The 18,458-nt window shown below is 48.6% G+C and overlaps 1 protein-coding gene across 1 annotated transcript in view; it reads left to right on the top strand.

The window, feature by feature from the left end:
- The window catches only part of STS (steroid sulfatase), a 153,551-nt gene that overhangs the window by 60,332 nt on the left and 74,761 nt on the right, over nt 1–18,458 (top strand). Inside the window, exons 2-5 of the mRNA XM_061138059.1 lie at nt 8,225–8,365; nt 11,410–11,531; nt 11,624–11,746; nt 15,388–15,811. Coding sequence (XP_060994042.1) covers nt 8,225–8,365; nt 11,410–11,531; nt 11,624–11,746; nt 15,388–15,811 — 810 coding nt within the window. The remainder of the gene's footprint in view (nt 1–8,224; nt 8,366–11,409; nt 11,532–11,623; nt 11,747–15,387; nt 15,812–18,458) is intronic.

Here is an 18,458-nt window from a genome sequence, read left to right as displayed (position 1 = left end):
GGCCTTGATAGCAATAAAATGTCTGTTTATTATTATAATTTTAGGAGTGCAGTGTTCAGGTTTTAGAATTATGTAATCTATTGCCAATGAGCAGTTGGTATAATGCTATTTTAAGCTCCACCATGGTATTACTATGTATCAGCTTTAATGGCATCTCTATATTGCTTTTCGCTACATTGCTTTGTTTCTCTATTTTTATTAAAATCCCCTCTGGATTTGAAAGCATAATGGACATTTACCAGTTCATTTTATGTTTTCCTAATCCCCTGCTTTCATAACTTAAAACATGTGTTGTTCCTTAGAATTTGAAATTTTTATTAACTGTACATTATTCTCCAGCTCTTTGATTATTATTATTATTATTTTTTTTTTTTTTTGGCAGTTTGTTTTCAGAGCCTGACGGCTTTTGCTGACTGCATTTAACTGTATAATATTTCATATCAGATGGATGGGGAGCCTGTTGCTTTTAGTCATCTTTCAAGTTTGTTCATCGCTGCAGTCTGATAGTCAGGATCGGGGGCTGATCAAATGCATAAGCTAACGTACGTTTACAATCACGAGTAGATGCTGTCTCCTGAGTTAGTTGTGGGTTTTGCTTTTTAAAACAGACATCAGAACTGAGAAAGAGAAAAGCAAACATTTTTGTATTAACACACGCGTGTAGAGTCTAAAACAGTGCTACAGATGAACCCGTTTGCAGGGCAAGAATAGAGATGTGGATGTCGAATGGACTTGTGGACACCGGGAAAGGAGAGGGTGGGACGAACTTGAGAGACATTGACATACAGATGACCGTGGGGAAGCCTCTGTGAGGCACCGGGAGCTCAGCTCAGCGGTCTGTGATGACCTGGAGGGGTGGATGGGGGGAAGGGAGGGGGTCAAGAGGGAAGGGACGTATGTATACATACACTTCGTTATAGACAGAAACTAACAGCATTCTAAATAAAATGTGGCGAGGCTGGACTTTCTCGTGGCCTTCAAACTTGCTCCCCAGTTTACCGTTTATGGAATAGCTTCTCTTTAAAGATCCCTCTTTGGGTTTTATACCTGTGACTTCATGTTGGTCTAGAATACCAGGTACTTACCTATCATGAGGATGAGATGGTTGGATGGTATTGCAGACTTGATGGACATGAGTTTAGGTAAACTCCAGGAGATGGTGATGGACAGGGAGGCCTGGAGTGCTGCAGTTCATGGGGTCACAGAGAGTCGGACACGACTGAGCAAATGGAGGAGAATGACAAGTGTGGGATCTTGTCCTGGCTAGGAATCAGAGCCGTGGTCCCCTGCATTGGCAGGCAGATGCTTAACCACTGGACCACCAGGGAAGTCCCTATTTCACGTACTGTTAATGGTGTTTCAACGTTCCCCCAACCTCAGTATGACATCTGCATCCAGTTGTTCTCCTCCGGGGAGGATCTCATTCATGAGAAAGCAACAACTGCAAGTGTGGTCAGCTGGTGCAAGACCGCTCTCTCCCCACCCTGGGTAGCAGCTTTCTTGAAAGCAGAGAGCATCCTCTTGAATTGCAAACCATTGGCCCGCAATGAGTATATGGGCCCTGTTCATGGACCCATGCAGCTCTGGCCCCCGTAACTTGGCTTGTTTAAAAGTCTGGTTCGGAAATCACTTTGCTTCTGGATTTTGCAGCTGTTGCTTGTCTTCTGCTGTTTGATGTGATTACTCAAAGATCAAAGCCAGGGACTTCCCCTGGCGGTCCAGAGGTTGAGATTTAGTCTTCCAGAGCAGAGGATGTGGGTTTGATCTGTGGTTGGGGTGTAAGATCCCACATGCCTCCTGGCCAAAAAACCAAAACATAAAACAGAAGCAACACTGTAGCAAATTCAATGAAGACTTTAAAAATATTAAAGAAAAAGACCAAAGCCAATCTGGGTCTTACTTTTATTTAGATGAAACTCATTTATCCTTGGGAACAGTGAAAGACTTTATTTTCTTGGGCTCCAAAATCACTGCAGATGGTGACTGCAGCCATGAAATTAAAAGATGCTTGCTCCTTGGAAGAAAAGCTATGACCAACCTAGACAGCATATTAAAAAGCAGAAACATTGCTTTGCTGACAAAGTTCCGTCTAGTCAAAGCTCTGGTTTTTCATAGCTTTCAAAGTAGTCATGTATGGATGTTAGAGCTGGACCATAAAAAAAGCTGAGCACTGAAGAATTTATGCTTTTGAACTGTGGTGTTGGAGAAGGCTCTTGAGAGTCCTTTGGACTGCAAGGAGAAAAGTCCTGTAGTCCCAAGGACTGCAGTCCTGAATACTAATTGGAAGGACTGATGCCGAAGCTGAAACTCCAATCCTTTGGCCACCTGATATGAAGAACTGACTCATTGGAAAAGACTCTGATGCTGGGAATGATTGAAGGCAGGAGGAGAAGGGGATGACAGAGGATGAGATGGTTGGGTGGTAACACCGACTCAATGGACATAAGTTGGGTAAACTCTGGGAGATGGTGAAGGACAGGGAGGCCTGGCGTGCTGTGGTCCATGGGGTCGCAGAGAGTCGGACACGACTGAGCGACTGAACTGAACTGACTTTGATTGTGGTTGCATTGAGTCTTCACTGCTGTGGGTGGGCTTTCTCTAGTTTTGGCGAGCAGGGTCTACTCTTATTTGTGTTGCCTGGGCTTCCCATTGTCGTGGCGTCTCCTGTGGCCGAGCATCGGCTCTAGGCCGTGTGGGCTTCAGTAGTTTTGGCACACGGGCCTTGTTGCTCTGAGGCATGTGGGATCCTCCCAGGCCAGGGGTTGAGCCCCTGTCTCCTGCCTTGTCAGGCAGACTCGTTACCGCGAGCCACCCAAGAAGCCCCTGGGAGGCAGATTCTTCACTGCTGGAGCACCAAGGAAGTCCTGGTCCATTATTTTAATAAAAATGGCTATTGCAAATATTTCATCCTAATGCGGTGATTAAAGCATCTTGTCCCATTTATCAGTCATTCAAGCTTTTCTTTTCCACTGCAAGTAAACACAGAACTATAGAATCCAAGAGCACTAGAGAAAAGGCAAGGGTGTCCCTCTGTTGAGTAGAATATAAATTCTAGGTTGAAGAACTAACCAGAGTTAGGCTGAAAAATGTTGTGAATGTACTTATTATCTGATCTACGATGCAGACATATTGAGTTATCAGAGAGGATAATTCATCAGGGTGGGTTTGGCAAGCGAATTCATATTCTTTTCCTGTAATCCATTTTCATAGCTTAACATTTTTATTAAAAATGACACCTGTTCCCACACGAAAAGGAAGCACATTTTTAAGACCTCCTGATTGATTTTTCTGCATTATTCAGGAGTTGTGTTTTTAATTCAGAAAAATAACAGCTACCACACTGCACTCAAATCACCTCTGCAGACAAATGTGGTTTCTCTTGGTGGGGTCCTCAAACATTTCCACGACATGAGCAAACGCAGGCAGCACGGGCAAGCGGAGGACTGGAGAAGACTATCTGAGTGCTTGCCAAGTCAATGCAGTCGTGTCCGCCTGTGCAACCCCATGGACTGTAGCCCGCCAGGCTCCTGTGTCCATGGGATTCTCCAGGCAAGAACACTGGAGTGGTTGCCATTTCCTCCTCCAGTGGATCTTCCCGACCCTGTGAGTGAACCCAGATCGCCCACATGGCAGGTAGACTCTTTACCTTCTGAGCCAGGGAAGGCTGTGCACACATCCGGACACACAGGATTGTTTGCTGGAAGAGACCATTGTCTAGTTGTGGGTGTCAGGCCAGCTCACAGTTCCCACACGCCTCGAGGAGGGCTCTGGGCAGACTCACCATCAGTGATGTGGTCGTTCCATCGCTTTGGACAAGTTTAACCTGGTTAAATTGGGCTGGGCTTTCCCGATGCCTCCATGGTAAACAACCTGCCTGCAGTGGAGGAGACGTGGGTTCAGTCCCTGGGTCGGGAAGATCCCCTGGAGGAGGGCATGGCTACCCACTCCAGTGTTCTTGCCTGGAGAATCCCATGGACTGAGGAGCCTGGAGGGGCTACAGTCCATGGAGTCTCAAAGAGTTGGACACGACTGAGTGAGCAAACAACACACATGTCCTCTGGCTGGATGTTATACCTGGGAGAATATCCTGACTCTGGTTAGGCCATGCCTCTCAGCTGCACACACTATCTTAACTACCAAAGCATTTTTTGTTTTTAAAGGCCTTTGCATTCTGCTTATAGGAGGAGTTCTCTGTACTTGCTCATAATCTCGAAAACAACAGCAGTGATTCTGTGAGAGCTGGGGAGGGGGGCACCCCCATCCTGCCTGGACAGATGGCCGGACTAAGGATCGTTTGTATGAAATGGTGGCAATGGGGAGGGGTTCGCGGGCTTTGCCGGAGTGTGGGGTTGGGAGTGGCAGCTGGCCCGGCACTCAGCACGCATCCTGCTAGTTTGGAGCCGTCTTTGGCTCATGACCTGATCGGGTTGTTACAGCCATCAAGCTTGGCCCTGATCCTGGGCGTGCTCAGTCATGTCCGACTCTTTGCGACCCCATGGACTATAGCCCGCCGGGGTTCCTCTGTCCATGGGATTCTCCAGGCAAGAATCCTGGAGTGGGTTGCCATGCCTTCCTCCAGGGGATCTTCCTGACCCAGGGATCGAACCCGAGTCTCCCACGTCTCCTGCATTGGCAGGTGGGTTCGTTACCGCTGAGCCAACCTGGGAAACCCTGATGCTAGTTAGGTCAAATGATGTTCCTCTTTCTCTTCTCAAAACGTGGCCTGCGTTGCATGCCTCTCAACCTCCTGGTGAAACCTTTAGGTTGTTCTCACTAACAGTTTTAGGTTGTTCCCAGAGGCTGTCTGATATTCACAGCACAGATGACAGTATCACGGGAAATAAGAATGTCACCGGACTTGCCCTGGTGATCCAGTGGTTAAGACTTTACCTTCTGGTGCACGGGTGTACAGATTTAATTCCTGGTCAGGGAGCATTTATCCCTCATGACTGTAAAAGTGGTACAAATAAAAAAAAAAAAAAACTTAAAAAAAAAAAAAGAATGTCAAGCCTTTTCCAAATCCCTCCCTTTCTCTTCTGCTACAAAGCTTATGCTTCATATTCTGTTGTTTTCTCATTATGCATTTTCATTCTCTCCAACTAGCCTACAAATGTTGGCCTATTCCTTCATACTGCATGTTAGAAATCTAAGCAAATAAGCCCATTTGTATCTTTTTTTTTTTTTAATTAACATTCCACCTATTTGTTGTTGTTCAGTCGCTAAGTCATGTTTGACTCTTTGGGACCCCAAGGACTGCAGCACGCCAGGCCTCCCTGTCCATCACCAACTCCCAGAGTTTGCTCAAACTCAAGTCTATTGAGTCGGTGATGCCATCCAACCATCTCACCCTCTATCATCCCCTTCTCCTCCTGCCCTCAATCTTTCCCAGCATCAGGGTCTTTTCCAATGAGTCAGCGCTTCGCATCAGGTGGCCAAAGTATCGGAGCTTCAGCTTCAGCATCAGTCCTTCCAGTGAATATTCAGGACTGATTTCCTTTAGGATGGACTGGTTGGATCTCCTTGCAGTCCAAGCGACTCTCAAGAGTCTTCTCCAACACCACAGTTCAAAAGCATCAGTTCTTCAGTGCTCAGCTTTCTTTATACTCCAACATTCACATCCATACAAGATCACTGGAAAAAACCACAGCTTTGACTATGCTTCGTTAAAAAATCAAAAGCAATCTAAATATATACATCTAAGTCTATAAAAACATCTGTTAAAACACATTTTCAGAGACTTCCCTGGTGATCCAGTGGTTGAGACTTCACCTTCCACTGCAGGGGGTGTGTGTTGGATCCCTATCAGGGAGGGAAGATCCACATGCCTTGCTGCCAAAAATCCAAAACATAAAACAGAAGCAACGTTGTAACAAATTCAATAAAAACTTTTAAAGCTGTCCACATTAAAAAAAATCTTTTAAAAAGACCACATATTCAGATGGGATTTTTGCTGCCCTAATGTCAGACAGTTTTTCTTGATGATTTTAAAAGAGATCATCTATGTAGATGACACCTGATGAAGTATCATTGATGATACGTGGCTCAAATTGACCAAAACATCATCGCTTCTAAACAAAGGACAGTTTGCGGTGTGGGTTTTTCTCTGTTTCCTGTAAAACTTTTCTGCATCTGGCAAATAGATCAGGAACTTGTTGGTTGCCGTGACAAAGTTTTCCATTATGTCAGAGCAGTGTTAATTTTCTTGTAATGAACAGGTTCGATGTAATTACATCTCTAGTTATGAAAATGTTCTTTTGTCTCTCTGCTGCAGAATAATTCAGTTTTAGAAATAGCTACATTCTCAAAAAAAACTTTGCTTTTCTTCTTTGCCAAATGAAGGTTGTTCAGAAAAATATTTTTTTTTTAGGGAGGATAGTTTGCTGTTTTTCAAAAATTAATGTGCTATACACTCTTAATATTTTAGAGCACTTTTATTTCATTTTAAGTACTTTTATCAACTAACTCTTTTCATAGTTTGAAATATCTTTAGCAACATCCATGTGTGTGGGTGAAAAATAAGTTCTGGTTATTATGGCAATAGTTTTCATGCAGTGGGATCGTAAGTGACTACTAAGAAAGATAAACTTTCAGACATTCTCTTTTTGGTCTTAATTTAGTTTTAATTGGGGGATAATTGCTTTACAATATTGTGTTGGTTTCTACCACATATCCACACGAGTGAGCCGTAGGTATACATACGTCTCCTCCCTCTTGAACCTGCCTCCCACCTCCCACCCCATCCTGCCCCTCTAGGTTGTCAGAGAGCATGGGTTTGAGCTCCCTGCATCAGACAGCAAATTCCCCCTGGCTGTCTGTTTTACATATGACAATGTGGATTCGTCAGTGCTATTCTCTGATTCCCACCTTCTCCTTGCCCTTCACCGTGGCCACGAGTCTGTTCTCCGTGTCCGCATCTCCATTGTGGTCCTGCACATATGTTCATCAGCGCCGTCTTCTACGTTCCACGTATATAATGCCTTAATATATGGTGTTTGTCTTTCTCTTTCTGACTCCCTTCACTCTGTCTAACCGGCTCTGGGTTCATCCACCTCGTGAGAACTGACTCAAATGCGTCCCTCTGCATGGCTGAGTATTATTCCACCCCGTATATGTACCACGACTTCTTTATCCGTTCCTCTGTCGATGCGCATTTAGGTAGAATACTCTTTGTTCTACATAAAGGTAGAACCTCTTTGTTCTACCTAAAGGTGACCGAGTCGTAAAGACAGAGTGAGAGATGCTCTAAAGGGAGGCGGGCAATTACAGAATTGTTTCCGAGCTCTCGTTTGTATATGTTATCCCATAGGTATGCAGAAGTTAGGAGACACGGTTCCTTTAAAGCTGTGCTTTTACATTTATTTATTTGATGGTGCCGGGGTCTTCGCCGTGGCATGTGGGATCTTCCATTGCAGGGTGTGATGAATTCCCTCCTTCCACTGTGTTCGCTGCCAGTGCTGCCCCAGGCAATGAACACGGCCTTCCTTGAACTTGGAACGGTTTGCGACACACCCATGTCTACACGTTTTTCTCTTTTAAAAGCCGCCCCACCGACAGTCTACCGTTGGGGCTGATTTTAGAGAGGAGCTGACATCAACAAGTGGATTATCCTGAAATGCCTGGTTGTTTTTTTTTTTTTTTCCCAGTGCAGAGCAGGGAACGTTTAGCTGATGACAGAGCCTGCCTTAAAGAGATGACTGTTTTCACTTTTCAGCAAGAGATGACTGTGTTTTCATTTTCCCAGACAGAGCCTGTGTTTTGGTTTGAGGTGGGAAGGAGAGGTCAGTGCTATGCAGGGAGAAGGCAATGTGTGTTTGTTGTAGAAACACACAGGGCAGAGGGGATGCCGTTCTTTCCACGGTGATGTCTCAGGCTTCCCAGGCGGCTCCGACGCAGGAGACGTACGACACTCGGGTTCAGCCCCTGTGCTGGAGAAAACCCCCTGGAGGAGGGCACGGCAACCCTCTCCAGGATTCTTCGCTGGAGAATCCCGTGGACAGAGGAGCCTGGCGGGCTGCCGTCCACGGGGTCGCAGAGAGTCGGACACGACTGAAGCGACTTAGCACGCACGTGACTCTGCGTCGCTTTGGATCCCGTACCGTCCGGGGCGGGTGGGTGCACAGTACCCTTTCCTCGAGGGGGAGGGGGAGAAGGGAGAATCCCAGAGAAGGGGAGTGGTCCCTCCCGCCAGCGTCCTTCACGACTCTCTCGCCCTCGCCCTTTGCAGGGACATGATGACCCTTCTGCTTCTGCTGCTGTTCCTCTGCGAGGCCCACAGCCAGGTGGCGTCAAAGCCCAACTTCGTCCTGCTGATGGCTGACGACCTGGGCATCGGGGACCCTGGTTGCTATGGCAACAAGACTCTCAGGTGCGGCTGTGGGTAAAACACAGGGCCCCCTGCACGGGCTGGCCGCCCCGGGACAGGCAGCGGGCGTTCGTGGAGCACAGGCCACGGGGAGTCATGCAAAGCCCACCCTCCCCGCCCGCTGCATGCTTTCCTCTGTGGCTATGTGTAGACAGTGAAAACGAAGACTGTCCTTCAGCCATGTAAACCATGGTGCTCTGAGGTCACGAAAAGCAGGAGCTTCGTCTTCTTAACCCTTGTAGGGAATTCCCTGGCGGTCTGGAAGAGTCGGACACAACTTAGCGACTGAACAACAACAACAGTTCATATTAGATATACTATTAGATGTGACATTCCTAAAATTTACTAATGTAATATGCAACTGACCCTACTGAAGAGTCTTAATTTAAAAAGTTGCAATCAAGTCTTTAAAGTTCAGTGTCTGCCAATTATCACAAGGAAGAAAAGGGCTATCCAGTCATAGATAAGAATTCATAATAACAAATTCACAATAATACCCTAAATCTGTCTTCTTCTCCATATTAGCATCCAATTCTTTTTAATTGAAGTACAGTTGATCTAGAATATTGTATGAGCATATACACACACACACGTGTGTGTGCTGTGTGCTAAGTTGTTCAACCATGTCCGAGTCTTTACAACCCCATGGACTGTAACCCGCCAGGCTCCTCTGTCCACGGGATTTCCCAGGCAAGAATACTGGAGTGGGTTGCTGTCTCCTTCTCCAGGGGATCTTCTCGACCCAGGGACTGAACCTTTGTCTCTTATGTGTCCTGTATTGCAGGCAGATTCTTTACCAGTAGCGCCACCTGGGAAGCCGATATACACACACATACATATCTTCTTTACATATGTGTATATTCTGTTTTCCAATTCTTTTCCATTATCGTTTGTTACAAGAAATTGAATATAGTTCCCTAGACTACACAGGACCTCCTTGTTATTTATCTGTTTTACAGTGGATGTCTGCTAATCCCAAATTCCTAATTCATCCCTCCCCTCACCCAGCTCTTTCTGAATGACATGCTTCATTTTATAATATCACACCCCCAAATAGATTTCTCAGTAGCCAATCTAGTCACGAGTGAAACGTACGATTTCAGTATTCTCAGCATCTTGTAATATAAGGCAGAGGCCAAGTGGAAATCTTGACAATTAAATGCATAAAGTAAGCTAATAAATGGGAGAGGACTTTGAGATGACAGAGCAGTACAATGATCTTCCCCACTGAGGTATGCATTTTCACATGGGCTTCCCTGATAACTCAGCTGGTCAAGAATCCGCCTGCAATGCAGGAGACCCCGGTTTGATCCCTGGGTCAGGAAGATCCGCTGGAGAAGGGATAGGCTACCCACTCCAATATTGTTGGGTTTCCCTGGTAGCTCAGCTGGTAAAGAACCTGCCTGTGATGCAGGAGACCTGGGTTCCATCCCTGGGTTGGGAAGATCCCCTGGAGAAGGGAAAGGCTACCCACTCCAGTATTCTGGCCTGGAGAATCCCATGGCCTGTATAGTCTATGGGGTCGCAAAGAATCGGACAGACTGAGCAACTTTCACTTTCACTTTCATTGTTACATGACTGGCCTCTGGGCACTTAAGCACGGAGGGTGGGGCCGCTGTGAAGGAGATAACATGCCCCATCCCACAGGCCAGGAGGGGAGTGCAGTTAATCACATCGTCCTTTTATGCTGTGATGGGAGCTGCTGAGATGGGGCGATAGAGAGACATCCTACTGATGGAGCAGGCTCCTCCCACAGGACAGGAAGACCACAGGGGGGCCCATGTACGGTCAGGACCGAAGTCTAGAAGATGGGCAGAGTGGCAGGGGCCAGGGCTTCTCTACAAAGATATGGGATAACCACTCAGCGTGGGCCCAGTCCTGTGAGAACTCCGCCTCCCCATGCCGGGGAAGTCTGGCGTGATTTCCCGAGGTGACAGGGCCACGACCTGCCTGGAGAAAAGGCCACAGAATGGCTTGTCCCGCGCAGTGCCTCATCCTCGAGGTGAACCCCTACGTGAGCATCACCTTGGCATGAAAACCCGGGAGTCCACAGAGGGTGTGAGGGACTCACGGCCTGACCTGTTTCCAGCTTTGCCCTGGACTCTTGTGAACCCCGGGCAGTTCACCCTAGTTCCCTGGTAGATGCACCTGGAGCCCTTGCTTCCTTGCTCCTGGGGGTCCCGTCACCCCCTTCTCCCTGGAAAAGTGAAAGTGTGAGTCACTCAGTTGTGTCTGACTCTTTTCGACCCTGTGGACTGTGGCTCCTCTGTCCTCGGGATTCTCCAGCCAAGAAGACTGGAGTGGGTTGCCCTTCCCTTTCTCCAGGGGATCTTGCAGACCCAGGGATGGAATCCAGGTTTCCCGCATTGCAGGCAGATTCTTTACCGTCTGAGCCTCCAGGCAGAGACTGATGAAAACTCCTTAAGAGCCTCTCTTTGGCTGTGGTTGGGAAGAGGAGAGTCAGGCTGCCCCCAGAGCTTTCTCGTTGTGGGGTACAGAGGTGACTGGTGGGGGGGGGGGAATGCGGAGACAACTGGGGGGGATAGCTGAGATGGAGAGAGAGAGACCTTGAAACATCTCTACCCGCCTTGTCCCAGCAGCCCATCCTCAGGACTCGGCTTCTCCCTCCTAAACCAGAAGCTCAGAGCCCTGGGCGAGTGAGGTCCCCCCAGAGGACTGGCCCCGATCGTGGAGTCCTCACTGTGGTTTTCCCGTAACTCAGAGCCACGGTGCTCTGTCCCCTCACTTTCCTTCCCTCCTTCCCACCGCGTGCTGTGGTTCAGTCGCTCAGTCGTGTCCGACTCTCTGCGACCCCACGGACCGCAGCACGCCAGGCTTCCCTGTCCATCACTGTATCCCAGAGTTTGCTCAAACTGATGCCCGTGGAGTCGGTGATGCCATCCAACCGTCTCATCCTCTGTCATCCCCTTCCCACCAACACACACGGCTCTATTTCCCTGGGTTACTGAGAAGTGATTCGGTGTACAGAGCCCCCGAAGAAGCTCTCTTAAGGTCGTGATGAATGACCCACGGGGTCTCTGTTCCAGGACTCCCAATATCGACCGCCTGGCCAGAGGGGGCGTGAAGCTCACACAACACCTGGCAGCATCGCCCCTGTGCACGCCCAGCAGGGCGGCCTTCATGACCGGCCGGTACCCCGTCCGCTCAGGTAACGCCCCCCAGCTCCTGCACCGCGGTCCTCCTCCTCCTCCCAGTCCTAACGGTCCTCCCCGTCTTAACGGTAGTTTTCTCCTGGCTCAGGAATGGCATCTCAGTCCCGAGTGGGAGTTTTCGTCTTCTCGGCCTCTTCTGGAGGACTGCCCCCCAGTGAGATTACGTTCGCCAAGCTTCTGAAGGATCAAGGCTATTCCACAGCTCTGATAGGTATGGGCAGCCGGGTGTGGGGACTGAGGGTCTGGGCAGGGTCGTTGGGAGAGTGGGGAGGGCGTGACTGCAGCCATCTTTAGGGTGACATGGCTGATAGAATTTGCACAACTGTAGACAGGGAAGAACCCATTTCAACTCTAAATCAAAACAGCAGGCATCTGTATGCACTGTTTGAATGTGTGCATGCGTCTCCTTACTTATGTATCTGTGTCTATGTGTGTCGATGGATGGATGGATGGATGATAGGTAGATAATGATAGACACACAGATGGATTGACAGATGGACAAATGGATAGATGGAAGGATAGCTGAGTTAGGGGATAGAGACAGGGAGAGGTAGCTCAGTAGATGAGGTGGATGATGGGTGAATGGCTGATGGATGAATTGTGGATGCTGGATGGATGGATGAATGCTGGATGGATAGATGGATGGTGGATTGGTGGATAGGTGGATGGATGATGGATGGATGGTGGGTGAGTGGCGGATACTGGATGGGTGGATGGTAGGTAGATGGTGGATACTGGATAGATGGATGGATGCTGGGTGGACGGTGGGTGGATGCATGGATACATAATGGATGGATGATAGGTGGATGATAGATACTAGATAAATGGATGAATGGTGGATGCTGACGGATGGACATTGGATGGATGGATGACGGATGGTAGATGGCAGGTGGATGATGGATGAATGGTACATGGATGATGGCTACTGGATGAATGGATGAATGGAAGATGCTGATGGATGGATGGTGGGTGAATGGATGCTGGATGGTAGAAGGCAGATGGATAATGGATGAATGGTAGATGGTAGACAGATGGTGGATACTGGATGGATGGATGGGTGGGTGGTAGATGGTAGATGGATTATGGATGGATGGTGGATACTGGATAGATGGATGGATGGATGGTGGGTGGATGGAGGATGGATTGATGGTAGATAGATGATGGATGAATAGTAGATGGTAGAAGAATGGTGGATACTGGGTGGATAGACGGATGGATGGTGACTGGATGGATGATGGATGGATGGTAGATGGTAGACGGATGGTGGATACTGGATGGATGGATGGATGGTAGATGTTAGATGGGTGGATGGACGCTAGGCAGATGAATGATGGATGGTAGGTGGATGGTGGATGGATGATGGATGGATGGTAGATGGACAGTGGATACTGGGTGGATGGATGGAGGGTAGATGGAAGATGGTAGATGGATGATGGATGGATGGTAGATGGTAGACAGATGGTGGATACTGTATGGATGGATGGATGGATGGATGGTAGATGTTAGATGGGTGGATGGACATTGGGTGGATGAATGATGGATGGTAGGTGGATGGATGATGGATGATGGATGGATGGTAGATGGATAGTGGATACCGGATGGATAGATGGAGGGTAGATGGATGGTGGATGGATGGTAGATGGTAGACAGATGGTGGATACCGGATGGATGGATGGGTGGGTGGTAGATGGTAGATGGATTATGGATGGATGGTGGATACTGGATAGATGGATGGATGGATGGTGGGTGGATGGAGGATGGATTGATGGTAGATGATGATGGATGAATGGTAGATGGTAGAAGAATGGTGGATACTGGGTGGATAGACGGATGGATGGTGACTGGATGGATGATGGATGGATGGTAGATGGATAGCGGATACCAGATGGATAGATGGAGGGTAGATGGAAGATGGTAGATGGATGATGGATGGATGGTAGATGGTAGACAGATGGTGGATACTGTATGGATGGATGGATGGATGGTAGATGTTAGATGGGTGGATGGACGCTGGGTGGATGAATGATGGATGGTAGGTGGATGGTGGATGGATGATGGATGGATGGTAGATGGATGGTGGATGCTGGATGGTAGGTGGACGATGGATATCAGATGGAAGGATGAACAATGAATCCATAGATGGGTGGATGGATGGGTGGGTGGATGAACAGAGGATGCTGACTGGCTGGATGAAAGGTAGATGAAGGGGTGAGTGGGTCAGTGGGTGAGTGACTGGATGCATGAATGAATGGTGGATGGTTAATGAATGCATGTTGGATGTTGGATGGATAAGATGCAGAGGCAGAAAGTTGAAATACATGCTAGATTAACAAAAAAAATGCAGTTGTGCACACACAGCAACCACCACCGCACACACACACACCCCCCCACAACATACTATTGATAAAGATTTTCATCTTACACGGCAGTAATAAAATTGCATCTGAATGTTTCTCATTTGACATTCCCACTGATTTTATTCCCTTGATAGGAAATGAATCCTTTTCCCCTTTCCCTTGATAAGCTTGGGTCTACGTAGGTCATCAGACAAATCATGGAAAATCTCATGGGAGCAAAATGACCCTTCCCTTCCTTCCCACATCTTATCATAAAGCCACCATCACTTTTTCTCTTGTGTGAGGCTCTCAGTAATTTACTGATGCACTTCACATTTTACAAGAAATGTTTAGAGGTGTTTAAAATAATGACTGACTTATGAGTATGATTTACTCCTTCCTCAGGGGTTATTTTTATGTAAGGATTCATTTCCACTTTTAACTTTCAAGGGAGAAAGTGAACTTGTTCTAAGACTTTCCTTTTAAGGAAATGTCCTTAAAAAAAAAAAAAAAAGCACCTGTGGGATGTCCCTGGTGGTCCAGTGGTTAGAACTTCTCTTTCCAATGCAGAGGGTGTGAGAACTGAGATCGGAGAGGTCAGATCCCTGGTCGAAGGGCTGAGATCCCATATACCTCATGGCCAAAAAGCTAAACCAGAAGCAGTATTGTAATCAATAAAGTCTCTGAAAGTGGTCCGTGTCCAAAAAGGGCTTCCATGGTGGCCCTGATGGTAAAGAACCCACCTGCTACTGCAGGAGATGTAAGAGATGGGGGTTCGATCTCTGGGTCGGGAAGATCCCCTGGAAGAGGGCATGGCAACCCACTCCAGTATTCTTGCCTGGAGAATCCCATGGATAGAGGAGCCTGGTGGGCTACAGTCCATGGGGTTGCAAAGAGCTGGACATGACTTAGGGACTAAACAAACATGTCAGAAGAAAAGAGAATACTTAAAAATAACAAAGGAAAAAAAAAAAAACCTGTCCCAGAAAAACATTGGTGTTTTCTTATGTAGTTTTTCCCTCCTGCCTAAGTATATGGGGCTTCCCTAGTGGCTGAGTGGTAAAATAATCCGCCTGCCAGTCCAGGAGATTTAAGAGACCCAGGTTTGATCCGTGGGTTGGGAAGATGCCCTGGAGAAGGAAATGACAACCTGCTCCAGTATCCTTGCCTGGAGAATCCCATGGACAGAGGAGCCTGGTGGGCTACTGGTCCACGGGGTCCCCAAGAGTCGGACACGACTTAAGGACTCAGCAACATGAAGGATGCAAGCTGTTGGTCTTGGGGCTTTTTTTTTTTTTTTTTTCCCAGTCCCCAAATCGCCTCTTGTTTTCTGGTGGCACTACCCTAGACCGTTTAGGGAAATGGAGGTGAACGGGATCGAACAGATGTATCTTGACGGTCGCGCTGAGAGGCCCTAGCGGGTGTCAGCCCACAGGCGTCCGAAGCTGAGCTGGGCCCCGAGGGCGGGGGTTTCCGCTGGCTCTAAGCTCGCCGCCCCTGTGGTCTGTCCCCTCAGGCAAGTGGCACCTGGGCATCAGCTGCCGCGACCGCGGCGACTTCTGTCACCACCCGACCAGCCACGGCTTCGACTACTTCCACGGGCTGCCCTTGACCAACCTGCGTGACTGCAAGCCGAGGGGAGGCACCGTGTTCGCCCCGGCCATCCGGCTGCTGGTCTTCGTGCCCCTGAGGCTCATCACCGTGGCCCTGCTGACCCTGGCCTCGCTCAAGTGGGTGGGGCTCATCCGGACGCCCCGCGGCGTCTTCCTCGGCCTCCTCGTCCTGGCCGCCCTGCTCATCGGCCTCCTGCTGGGCTTCATGTACTACTTCCGGCCGCTCAACTGCTTCCTGATGCGGAACCGTGACGTCACGCAGCAGCCCCTGTCCTACGACAACCTCACGCAGAGGCTCACGGCGGACGCCGCACGCTTCTTACGTCGGTGCGTCGCCTCTGCCGGCCCGACGGTGCCCGGGGCGCGCGGGCGGTGCCGTCTCGGCGGTGTGGGCGGAGGTAGCCGAGGGGAGGCGGGGGGACCAAGGTGCTCGGCGAGCCACGATTCCAAGCGCCTGTGCTTGCCGCGGGGAATGTCTCCAAAGGGCAGGAGAGGGCATGCTTTGCAAAGGGGTGTGTGTATGTCGGGGAGGGGATCCTGATGCTGGGCAAGATGGAAGGCGGGAGGAGAAGGGGACGACAGAGGATGAGGTGGTTGGATGGCATCACCGACTCGATGGACATGCGTTTGAGCAAGCTCCGGGAGTTGGTGATGGACAGGGAGGGCTGGCGTGCTGCAGTCCATGGGGTCGCAGAGAGTCAGACACGACTGAGCGACTCATCTGACCGAGGCGGGGCTTGGGAGTTGCAATGCTGTGGGCTCCATCCTGCCAGGGTCGCTTTGCCAGATTCCGCCCCCGCCCCCCCCCCCCCCGACCCCATCCTGTGCAAATGAGTGTGTACGTGTGCTCAGTCGTGTCCGACTCTTTGCGACGCCACGGACTGTAGCCCACCAGGCTCCTCTGTCCGTGGGATTCTCCAGACAAGAGTACTGGAGCGGGTTGCCATTTCCTCCTCCAGGGGATCTTCCCCACCCAGGGATCGAACCCGGGTCTCCAGCTTTAATGGGTGGATTCTTGACCATTGCCTCACCTGGGAAGCCCCCTCTCTCAGGAACTCTTGCTGTGAAAAACAGACAGAATTGTTCTGTGGGCTTTGAAACTTTAGGGGACATTCTGAGAGAGAAAGATGGAAACTCACTGTGAAAGTCAAACATTTCACCTTTTTAATTTTTAACTAATTAATTAATTTTAATTAGAGGCTAATTACAACATTGTAGTGGTTTTTGCCGTACCTTTTTTTTTTTTTTTTTTGATGCCTGCGCTAGCGCTCTGTTGTGGAGAGCGAGCTTTTCCTTGGTTGTGGTGCAGTGGTTTCTCTTTGTTACAGATCGCGGGCTGTAGGTCCCAGGCTCAGTAGTTGTGGCTCAGGGGCTCGGTTGCCACCAGGCTTGTGGGCTCCTTAGGAGCGATAGAACCGGCATCTCTTGCACCCCCCTGCATTTGCAGGAGAGTTGTTAACCACTGGACCTCCAGGGAAGTTCCTCTGTGGGTTTCTCCTCTTAGAGGAAGTTTCTCCTCTTGTTAAGCTGCCTGAAATAGAAAGTGGAAGTGTTAGTGGCTCAGCTGTGTCCAACTATTTGGGGGAACATTCCCCTGGAGGAGGGCATGGCCACCCACTCCAGTATTCCTGCCTGGAGAATCCCACGGACAGAGGAGCCTGGTGGGCTACAGTCCACGGGGTCTCAAAGAGTTGGCCACAACTGAGTGACCAACACACAGGTCCAACTCTTTGCGACTCCCAGGCTACATTTTTCTAGAAGGCAGCAAAACTTTTGAACTTTGGAAGACGTGCGTTTTACACTATCATCCCGTAAGAGGTCACACGCAGATGTTTAGTTGAAACAAACCTTTCCCGAAAGGAGTTGCTTCTTCTCAGAGGGATTGCTTCTGATGCTTTCTACCTGATTCCGTTTTCATTTTCTCAGACAATGATCTGGTCGTGACACTGAATTAATACCGTGACTCAGCAAGGAGTCCCAGTCTGCATGGCTGACGAAGCTCTTATTACCTCCTGGGTTCACCTTACACTATTTTATAAATAAGAGAAAGGCCGTTCTGAAGTAGAGTGGTACTCTGTGGATGTCAGACCTACACATTTCAGCCAAAATACAACAGGCTCTTGCTTGAAAAACTTGCTGAAACAGTGAAACCTTCTCATGTCTGTCTCTGCTGCTGCTGCTGCTGCTAAGTCGCTTCAGCTGTGTTCGACTCTGTGTGACCCCATAGACGGCAGCCCACCAGGCTCCGCCGTCCCTGGGATTCTCCAGGCAAGAACACTGGAGTGGGTGGCCATTTCCTTCTCCAATGCATGAAAGTGAAAAGTGAAAGTGAAGTCGCTCAGTTGTGTCCAACTCTTAGCGATCCCATGGACTGCAGCCCACCAGGCCCCTCCGCCCATGGAATTTTCCGGGCAAGAGTACTGGAGTGGGGTGCCATTGCCTTCTCCGTGTCTGTCTCTACTCACCGGAAATCTCTCAGAAACCTGCTGGGAGGAGATGAATGTTACACTGCTCCTTATAAAATGACAGGTTTCAGGAATGACACTCAACTTCCAGGGTGAGTCACTTTTTTGCAGCACCTGGTATTTTGACACAGATGATTGAAACTATATGATATGTGAATATTCATACGATTAGAAGGAATTTTAATGGATTCCTCAGCGTATGATCTTGAGAGGGGATCAAAAAACATTTGATTAGCCCAAGGGTATTGAACCTCAACCAGTTTATCTTTTTAAACTTTTTACATTTTATTTACTTTTAAATTGAAGTAGAGTTGATTTGCAATGTTGTCTTAGTTTCAGGGGTATGGCAAAAGTGATTCAATTTTGTATGTAACATACAGATAGATAATACTTTATAGATTCTTTTCCGTTATAGGTTTATTATAATTGAATATTGTCACCTGTGCTGTGGGCAGTAGGTCCTTGTTGATTATCTATTTCATATGTGGTAGAGTGTGTATCTGTTAATC

This window comes from Dama dama, chromosome X (assembly GCF_033118175.1).
Source record: "Dama dama isolate Ldn47 chromosome X, ASM3311817v1, whole genome shotgun sequence".
Taxonomy (NCBI): domain Eukaryota; kingdom Metazoa; phylum Chordata; class Mammalia; order Artiodactyla; family Cervidae; genus Dama; species Dama dama.
The sequence above is the reverse complement of the archived record's forward strand: the minus strand, read 5'-3'. Positions and strand labels throughout refer to the sequence as shown.